Consider the following 10725-nt stretch of genomic DNA (forward strand, 5'->3'; position numbering starts at 1 on the left):
GGTTCTGGGTAAATAGTCAGTGGGCACCAGGGGTGAACCAGGAAGTGGGAAAGAGAGGAAGAAGAGAAGACTGAAGGAGGGAGGGAGGGAAAGAGAGGAAGAAGAGAAGACTGAAGGAGGGAGGGAGGGAAAGAGAGGAAGAAGAGAAGACTGAAGGAGGGAGGGAGGGAAAGAGAGGAAGAAGAGAAGACTGAAGGAGGGAGGGAGGGAAAGAGAGGAAGAAGAGAAGACTGAAGGAGGGAGGGAAACAGGGAGCTGGAGAGAAGGGAGGATAGAGAAATAGAAGTGTGTCTGGCTCAACACAAAAACTGTAAGGAACTCAGCCCAACTCAACACAGGACTGAATGGCTTACAGAGCTGATTAATTACTAGGTTTTTATGGCCTTCATTAGTACTTCATTAAAACATACTGACTTTAACATTAGGCCACATACCATCTCATACAATATGTGTAGACTTTCACTAAAAACCTCAATATTATATCTAATATCAATATAATACAATATGCGGCTGTGGTGAGCAATCAGTGAAAGGGTGGCAGAGAGAATATGAGAGAAAAAAAACAACCAGGGGCCCAAATGCACCTTCACCCCCCAATGTAGCTCTCCTTCACCCCCTCTCATGTGCCTCTCTTTGGGGGGAGAGGTGGGCTCTTCAGGGTCAGGGGTCAAACTGTCTTGACAAACCAACTCCTTTTATTCCTCAAAACTAATGGTTGAAAATAGCAGAGTGGGGTTACATGAGGATATTAGGCCATTTCCCCCCTGTGTGATCTAAAATAGGTGCACACTTTCCCATGAAATTCATTTTTAAATAAAAAAAGTCCATGAAGAACATCATATTTGTCCCCTTTCTAATGTTGCTCAGTGCCCAAGAACGAATGGCCAATTGTTCAAGTGTTTTGTCTGATAACGCTCTGACACATACCAGTAGTACCCTGTAGTCAGTAGATTTGGCCGTCAGCTTGCTGTTTTGAAGCTGAGTGTCCCTCCCCCTCTACTGTTCCTACTAAACACATGCCTGCATGCCGTCTTAGCCAATGGCAGATCTACCTCTTTTGGTTCTAAAAACAATGAACCTGCCCATGGTGGTAAAATTATTTGGAAAGAAGGATGAGAGCGTTATGGATCAAGGAACAATATCCTCACAAGGATAAGAGGCCGGCATTTCCATAATAAGTGACAACTAAACAAACAACCATACTCAAAAAAAATCAAGAGCACCCAGACTGATCTTCACACAGAGAGCCAGAGCACTGGGGCTGCTGCTGCTGCAGTCACTACCCAGCTGGACGTCTCAGCTGAGCTCAGGGAACTCAGAGCCATAGTTGACAAGCAAGGAATAATGTTAATGGAGCTGAAAATTACTCTGAACTTCACTCAGTATGAGTTAAAAAACACCAAATATCTGCTGTACGAAATAATGGCTGAAAATAAAGAGCAAGACACTGAGCTAGCGGCAGTGAAACAGAGACTGGTGGCCAGTGAGACTAAAGTGGAGGCTCTGGAAAGGGTGAATTTAGCACAAGAGATAGAGCTGGCCACTGTGAAGATCAGACTGTCTGCAAGTGAAACTGAAGTGGTGAATCTGAGGAAGGAAGCTGCAGCACAGACAGCTGATCTGAGGTCAGTTACTGAGAGACTGGCAGCCACTGAGACTGACATGGAGCATGTGAAGAAAGAAACTGCAGCACAACACACAGACCTGACCACTATGAAGACTGAAGTGATGATCCTAAAGATGGAGCAGGCAGCACAAGATTCAGAGCTGACAGCTGTAAAGACTAGACTTGCTACAAGTGAAACTGAAGTCGTGAATCTAAAGAAGGAAGTTGCAGCACAGACAGCTGATCTGAGGTCAGTTGCTGAGAGACTGGCAGCTACTGAGACTGACATGGAGCACGTGAAGAAAGACACTGCAGCACAACACACAGACCTGACCACTATGACGACTGAAGTGATGGACCTGATCAAAGAACAAGCAGCACAAGAGGCCGAACTGGTAGTGCTGAAGACAAGGATGGACACTGGTGAAGTGCAAGTGGAGACCAGACTGTCTGCTAGTGAGACTGAGGTGGAGAAACTCAAGATGGAAGACGCAACACAAGATTCAGAGCTGACAGATGTGAAGACTAGACTGGCTACAAGTGAAACTGAAGTGGTGAATCTGAGGAAGGAAGCTGCAGCACAGACAGCTGATCTGAGGTCAGTTACTGAGAGACTGGGAGCCACTGAGACTGACATGGAGGCCGTGAAGAATGACACTACAGCACAACAAACAGGTTTGACCAATATCAAGACTGAAGTGATGAACCTGATCAAGGAACATGCAGCACAAGAGGCAGAACTGACAGCAGTGAAGAACAGACTGGCAGCCACTGAGACTGACATGGAGGCCGTGAAGAATGGCACTGCAGCACAACACACAGACCTGACCACTATGAAGACTGAAGTGATGAACCTGAACAAGGAACAAGCAGCACAAGAGGCAGGACTGGTAGTGCTGAAGACAAGGATGGACACTGGTGAAGTGCAAGTGGAGACCAGACTGTCTGCTAGTGAGACTGAGGTGGAGAAACTCAAGATGGAAGACGCAACACAAGATTCAGAGCTGACAGATGTGAAGACTAGACTGGCTACAAGTGAAACTGAAGTGGTGAATCTGAGGAAGGAAGCTGCAGCACAGACAGCTGATCTGAGGTCAGTTACTGAGAGACTGGGAGCCACTGAGAATGACATGGAGGCTGTGAAGAATGGCACTACAGCACAACACACAGATCTGACCACTATGAAGACTGAAGTGCTGCACCTGAAGATGGAACATGCAGCACAAGAGGCAGAACTGGTAGTGCTGAAGATAAGGATGGACACTGGTGAAGTCCAAGTGGAGACCAGACTGTCTGCCAGTGAGACTGAGGTGGAGAAACTTAAGATGGAAGATGCAGCACAAGTTTCAGAGCTGACAGCAGTGAAGACCAGTCTAGTGAATCTGGAGAAAGAGATTACAGAGAAACCCAAGGTGGCATTCTCAGCAGGTCTGACTAACTCAGGATACATAGAGGCTAGGAATACTGATCTGAACTTGGTCTTCACTAAAATCATCACCAATTTTGGACAGGCCTACAGCAACAAGAACGGCTTCTTCACAGCTCCAGTAAAAGGAGTCTACTACTTCAGATTTATAGTCATGGATGAACTAGACAAAAGCTGGATAACTATCAAGATGTTTAAGAATGGAGAGCAAGTCATGTGGTTGGGAGAGTATGATAGTGATGGACAGCGATCCTATCTCTCCAGTGGTGTGACTCTGCAGCTGGAGGTGGGAGATGTAGTTAACATGCGACTCCCTGCAGGCTTCAGGCTCTTTGATGATTCTAATAACCACAGCACCTTCAGTGGCTTCCTGCTCTTTACTCTTTGAAGGGAACACACTGCTCAACTGCTCATGTTGTCAAATGATAAATAATATGCTTCATGATCATGCTCAAATAAAGCACTTCTAAAATGTAATCCTTCTGTGTCATCATTGGAAATATTGAGCAATGCTTTATCAACACAGATTCATATATATGGAGTTTTTGTTTTTAATCAGGAGTGTGGATTTTCAATTTGAGACGTTATTTGTTCATTTTCTTTTTTCTTTTGTGTAACTTCTGCTCACCAATTTCTCTCTCTCTCTTTTCAAAAATGATGGTAAGTAATGGTGAATAATGTGCTGAACAAACTTGAGCAAATCAACCATTTTGAAACTGAAATCACTGGAAATACTGGGAATACATCATTGAATCAATAATATAGTGAGGTCACATGTGTAACTAGGGTTAGACAGCTGGAGGACTGGAAGGAGCAATTCTCTGAATTTGACAAAAAGTGTTTTGGATTAGAGTCGCGGACTGCACCTTTAAATCCATGTCCTCCATAGCCACTGTTGGTGGTCATCACTGTTCTCTCTGCAGTTCACTCTTCATTTGTTGTCAGACTTCAGTAATTTCCACTTTGTGTAATGCACTTTAATTCAGCAGTATAAATACAATTGTTGTATAGTATTATGCTGCACTAAAATAGTATTATGCTAACAATCTACTTCTTCCATATGAGCAGGGCATTGTGTGAGGCTGTCATGCAGGTACAGGGAGAATGGGAAGGTTCAACAAAATATACTTAGAATGGATTCGTCACACACACAGACCAACAACTGTTTCCACCACAGGTTGTCATGGACTCCAAACACACACTGGGGAATACGTGGGTGAATAGGCCACAGGTGAAAGATGATCACACACACACACACACACACATAAAAAAACACAAACAATTATTACAAATGCAATTATTGACACAATCATTCAGTTGTTATCAATCTGTCAAATCAGTCAATCAGATCATCAATGGCACACACACACACACACACACACACACACACACACGGACACATTACACACATAGTTGCAGAAGCAGCCAAGCATTTACCTTTAAGTGTGTTCATTGATATGTGCCAGTCTGGCCACTCCTGTGTTTTACTAATGCATTCAGACTAAATAAAGGATGACTGAGTGGGTCTGTCTCAACACAGGGTCTGTACACATCAGCCCAACTTAGCACTGGACTGAGTGGCTGACTGAGCTGGCTAGTTACTGGATATGTAGGACCCTCTTCAGTATTCGTTTAAAAGGCTACACCCTGTGCAGACCACACAGAAAGCCCACTGCACAGACACAGAGAGTACTCTGAAAAGCATTAGGCCATGCACAGCGTGATGCTTTGGTCAAATCTGTGACTTACTCACAGCCTGAATATCAAATATAACACAGCTATGATGCAATATCCTGCTGTCATGAGCTCGCAGAGGAAGTGTAACAGAAGACAAGACAACAACCTGAGGCACATTTTTACGACTAGCTGAATTCTGGTTTTTACAAATTAAATTAAAAAAATGGTGAGACTGAATAAGAACATTAACCCACACCTAACCTAACTGATCCTACCAGTGACAGGTGTTAACGTTTTCACAACAGCGATTAAACGATTAAAGCCTCGAGGTCTTTTTTGTTTGATTAGTGGCCATGAATATATTCCATGCTGAAAGTAATCAAGTTTTTCTGTCTGATAACAGCCTCCCACATATCAAAGCTACACTATAATCAGTGGATCTGGCAGAGTTTTGATGTTTTGAAACCCAGCATTCCCTCTCTCCAAGGCCCACCCCACCCCATGCCACCTAGGTTTGGATAGGCTAAGGGACTGGCACCCAGACACACCTCCTGGTACTGGTGAAGCTAATGTTGTTCAAATGTATACACTCTATTCTATTTACACAAATACAAATGTAACTCTTCTGGATGTAACATGAATTCACCTGCTGATGATGGCAGAAACAGCAGAGGGAGAGGACTGGAGTAAGGAAATGATAATCAATTGGTATTGATTAAAAAATAAATCAATAAAAACAAATTTAGTCAAGCTATCTATTTAAATCCAACTATCTATATTGATTAAATGTATTCAGTTTATCTTTATTTATATATAATATTTATATAATTCCAAAAAGTCACCCAAAGATCTATTTTCCTTATTTATTTTTCCTCTTCTACAGTTTTTGTAATTATTCGTGACTATTTGTCTTTGGTGAGAACTAGATCTTCACTAGCATTCACAGAAGGAATAGATGTGATTCTTAAAGTCTAAGACGAAGGGGTGAAATAAGGACACGAGACACTACCTGCCCTACATGATGGGTGACAGGCTGGCACTTTCCCACAAAACTGATAATAACTGAATAACCATATCAGTGTCCCTGGACTCAAGCTCCCCCTCAAATGATGAAAGCTCTATAAATAATCACTAAATAACATATAAAAGAGGGTGTTCACAGACTGAGTCGCATAAAGTACTACTGCAACTACTACTACTATTACTACTACTGAGAGGTAAGGAGCAATGTTAAAGATGAGGGCTGTCATCACACTGCTGGTACTGCTGCTCTCCATGTGTGGATCACAGACTCGGAGCACCCAGACTGAAGATCACACAGAGAGCCAGAGCACTGGGGCTGCTGCTGCTGCTGCTGAAGTTTCTACCCAGCTGGACGTCTCTGCTGAGCTCAGGGAACTCAGAGACATGGTAGTGGAGCTGAGGGTGACTCTGAGATTCACTCAGAATGATCTAAGAAACACCAAAGACCTGCTGTACAAAATAGAGACAGAAAATGATGCCCAAGACAGAGAGATGACAGCTGTGACGACTGAAATGAAGAACCTGATCAAGGACAATTTAGCACAAGATTCAGAGCTGACAGATGTGGAGACCAGACTGGCTGTAAGTGAAATTGAAGTGGTGAATTTGGGGAAGGAAGCTGCAGCACAGACAGCTGATCTGAAGTCAGCAACTGAGAGACTAGCAGCCACTGAGACTGACATGGAGGCCGTGAAGAAAGACACTGCAGATCAACACACAGACCTGACCACTATGAAGACTGAAGTGATGAACCTGAAGATGGAACTGTCTGCCAGTGAGACTGAGGTGAGAACATGTCAGTCTACAAATGAATTTTTTGATTATATTGCTGATGTCCTCAAACAGTATGCAGGGACTGAAATGATACTAATGGGAGATTTTAATCTAAACTGACTTGATAAAGCACGTAGGAAATTTTGACATTATCAAAATGTTTCAGATGACACAAATGTTAAGTAAACCCACAAGATTAACAAAATCTTCTCAAAAACTACTAGACCTCATATTTACAAATAAACCAGACAGGATCACTAAAACTTACAACCTGATCACCGGTCTGTCATATCACAATCTTACGCTGGCCGCTAGAAAGCTGACCAAATCACGTTTTCAGACACAACACACAACGAAAAACAATCCCAATGTATCTTTCATCCCAAAGAAAGACTTGGCACTCATTGAAAAAGAAATAAAGGAAACAAGATGGACTGACATTTCTGATAACAAATCCTGTGAACAAGCTAGTAACAATCTAATGATGGCTTATAAGGCTATTGTATTGAGATATACAAAAACATGGTCTAAGAAACAAAACACAAAACACAACCTACCTTGGACATAATGAAAAAGAGAGATGCTGCTCTAAAAAAGTTTTTAAAGTCAAGATTTAGTACTGATCATCTGATTTTTAAAAGTTTAAGAAACAGGGTAACACAGCAACTTAGAAAAGCTAGGGCAACTTTTTGTCTGGATCTCATCAGGGATGCCAAAGGGAACAGTACAAAATTATGGAATAGCATTGATAAATGACTTGATAAGGAAAAGAACACGCTCAAGGTAAATGGCTCTATCCTAAATGATAGCCATGCTGTTGCCGCTAACTTTAAAGCATGCACACTGGGTGTATCACAAAGATCTTGGGGCAATTACTTTTTAGCATATACTGTATATAAATGACCTGCCTTCCATGTGTGATGATGTTGGCATAATAATGTATGCCGACGACACTGTCATATATACTCATGGTAAGAGCGCTACAGAGGTTGCCAAGAAATGCAAAAGGTTGCTCTCTGGTTACAAAACTCATGCCTCACCTTAAACCTAGAAAAAACTGTAACCATGTTTTTCACCAACAGGTGCAAATACTGAAGGATTGCCCCAATGTCTCAGTAAATGTCTCAACAATTGACAATGTGGATATACTGTATTCAAGTACTTGGGTGTTACCCTTGACTCAACTCTTAGCTTTAAAAAACATGTTAAAAAACTGAGAAACACACTGAAATTTAACCTAGCTAACTTCAGATACATAAGGAATTCACTCACAGTTGAGGCTTCTAGTATGTATCTGAATGCTATGATTATACCACATCTTTTATATTGTATTACAAGCTGGTCTCAGTCAAATAAAACAGTTCTAAAACCACTTGAATCCTTATACAAAAGTGCCCTCAAAATCCATGAAAAAAAGCCACGTCGCAACTATCACTGTCAGATACTAAACAAATATGAAATTTTAAACTTTGAGAATCTGATCAAGCACTCAAATGTCTGCTTACTTTTTTAATTATTCATAATGCTGTAGCTCCCCCCTTGAAAAAATATGTTACTCTCTGCTCTGAGAAGTCAACACGAACAACAAGATCTGTAACAAGGGGTGAGTGTAGTGTACCCCAAAACTGTATTTGGGAAGTCATCCTTTGTCTGTATTGCCCTGACTCCATGGAATACTCTGCCAACAGACATTATTTCATGTAGAAGTCCCCATACCTTCTCACATCTTGCCAAGTGTTGGCTACTGTCAGGACAGGAGTGTACACATTCATGAATTGTGTGTGTGTGTGTGTGTGTGTGTGTGTGTGTGTGTTGGGGAGCAGCCTAGCTTTAAATCTTGTCATGTTGAATCTGCTTCCATGTTCTTTGTTCTGTAATTTTACTTGTTATTATTATGTTTTTATGTACTATTCCATCAACCTGCCGAGGGACTACAGGTGGAAAATAGCAATCTGCTAGAACCTGGCACAATGCATATTCTCTTGTACAAGATTAATGTTTTATTGTGCACTGTCCCTGTCTTGAAAAATAAATTACAATTACAATTAGGTGGAGAAACTCAAGATGGAAGACGCAGCACAAGATTCAGAGCTGACAGATGTGAAGACCAGACTGACTGCCAGTGAGACTGAGGTGGAGACACTCAAGATGGAACAAGCAGCACAAGAGGCAGAACTGACAGCAGTGAAGACCAGACTGGCAGCCACTGAGACTGAAGTGGTGAATCTGAGGAAGGAAGATGCAGCACAGACAGCTGATCTGAGGTCAGTTACTGAGAGACTGGCAGTCACTGAGACTGACATGGAGGCCGTGAAGAATGGCACTGCAGCACAACACACAGACCTGACCACTATGAAGACTGAAATGATGAACGTGAACAAGGAACAAGCAGCACAAGAGGCAGAACTGGTAGTGCTGAAGACAAGGATGGACACTGGTGAAGTGCAAGTGGAGACCAGATTGTCTGCTAGTGAGACTGAGGTGGAGAAACTCAAGATGGAAGATGCAGCACAAGATTCAGAGCTGACAGATGTGAAAACCAGACTGACTGCAAGTGAAACTGAAGTAGTGAATCTGAGGAAGGAAGATGCAGCACAGACAGCTGATCTGAGGTCAGTTACTGAGAGACTGGGAGCCACTGAGAATGACATGGAGGCTGTGAAGAATGGCACTGCAGCACAACACACAGACCTGACCACTATGAAGACTGAAGTGATGAACCTGAAGATGGAACTGTCTGCCAGTGAGACTGAGGTGAGAACATGTCAGTCTACAAATGAATTTTTTTATTATATTGCTGATGTCCTCAAACAGTATGCAGGGACTGAAATGATACTAATGGCAGATTTTAATCTAAACTGGCTTGATAAAGCACGTAGGAAAAAGCTCAAGGACATTATCAAAATGTTCCAGATGACACAAATGTTAAGTAAACCCACAAGATTAACAAAATCTTATCAAACACTACTAGACCTCATATTTACAAATAAACCAGACAGGATCACTAAAACTTACAACCTGATCACCGGTCTGTCATATCACAATCTTACGCTGGCCGCTAGAAAGCTGACCAAATCACGTTTTCAGACACAACACACAACGAAAAACAATCCCAATGTATCTTTCATCCCAAAGAAAGACTTGGCACTCATTGAAAAAGAAATAAAGGAAACAAGATGGACTGACATTTCTGATAACAAATCCTGTGAACAAGCTAGTAACAATCTAATGATGGCTTATAAGGCTATTGTATTGAGATATACAAAAACATGGTCTAAGAAACAAAACACAAAACACAAAACACAACCTACCTTGGACATAATGAAAAAGAGAGATGCTGCTCTAAAAAAGTTTTTAAAGTCAAGATTTAGTACTGATCATCTGATTTTTTAAAGTTTAAGAAACAGGGTAACACAGCAACTTAGAAAAGCTAGGGCAACTTTTTGTCTGGATCTCATCAGGGATGCCAAAGGGAACAGTACAAAATTATGGAATAGCATTGATAAATGACTTGATAAGGAAAAGAACACACACAAGAGCATTCAGCTCAGAGTAAATGGCTCTATCCTAAATGATAGCCATGCTGTTGCCGCTAACTTTAATGATTCTTTTTTTTAATTCTGTGCAGCAACTCAGTCAGACGTTTCCGGCAATAGACCCTTCGCAACCAGTTACTTGTGAAGGGCCTGTATCTGACCTGAGCACAATAAATGAGGCAAAAGTTGATACAATTCTATCGAACTTGTCAAACAGCAAGGCCAAGGATATACACTGCCTGGACACTGCATTTTTAAAGCTACATAAAGAGTCTGTCATTTCACCAGTAACTACAATAATAAACAAATCTATAAATGAAGGCATCTTTCCCAGTTCTTTTAAAACAGCTATAGTAACTCCATAAATCTGGTGATGCTCAGGAGGTCAGTAACAATGCCCCATTAGTATACTCCCAGCAGCCTCAAAGGTCATGGAAAAGGCAGTGGCGGAACAACTCATTGCCCATCTTGATTCCAAGGCACTTTTACATCCTTTGCAGTTTGGATTCAAGAAAAAACATTCCACTGACACGGCCTGCTGCTACCTCCTTAAGGACATTAAAACCAACTTAGACCAAGGAGGAGTGGTTGGTGCAGTCTTTCTAGACCTGCGCAAGGCCTTTGATACTGTCAATCATAACAAACTGCTTCACAATCTTGGTAATTATAATCTTTCATCACAC

The 10725-nt window shown here is 41.8% G+C and overlaps 1 protein-coding gene across 1 annotated transcript; it reads left to right on the forward strand.

The window, feature by feature from the left end:
• The first annotated feature begins 5460 nt into the window (after nt 1-5460).
• LOC116222802 (periplakin-like) lies at nt 5461-10187 on the forward strand. Its single transcript, XM_031577566.1, has 3 exons — nt 5461-6518; nt 8556-9249; nt 10135-10187. The coding sequence occupies exons 1-3, from the start codon at nt 5937-5939 to the stop codon at nt 10185-10187; spliced, it is 1329 nt and encodes a 442-aa protein (XP_031433426.1). The 5' UTR covers nt 5461-5936.
• The last annotated feature ends 538 nt before the right edge of the window (nt 10188-10725 follow it).

The sequence above is a fragment of the Clupea harengus genome, chromosome 2, assembly GCF_900700415.2.
Source record: "Clupea harengus chromosome 2, Ch_v2.0.2, whole genome shotgun sequence".
Classification (NCBI taxonomy): Eukaryota; Metazoa; Chordata; class Actinopteri; order Clupeiformes; family Clupeidae; genus Clupea; species Clupea harengus.

Excerpts from the sequence above, each read along its gene's own strand:
- LOC116222802 (XM_031577566.1), top strand. The coding sequence starts at position 5,937 with ATGTTAAAGATGAGGGCTGTCATCACACTGCTGGTACTGCTGCTCTCC. Across the intron at positions 6,519-8,555 it reads TGTCTGCCAGTGAGACTGAG|GTGGAGAAACTCAAGATGGA; the intron begins GTGAGAACATGT and ends AATTACAATTAG. Across the intron at positions 9,250-10,134 it reads GAAGATGGAACTGTCTGCCA|CAACTCAGTCAGACGTTTCC; the intron begins GTGAGACTGAGG and ends AATTCTGTGCAG.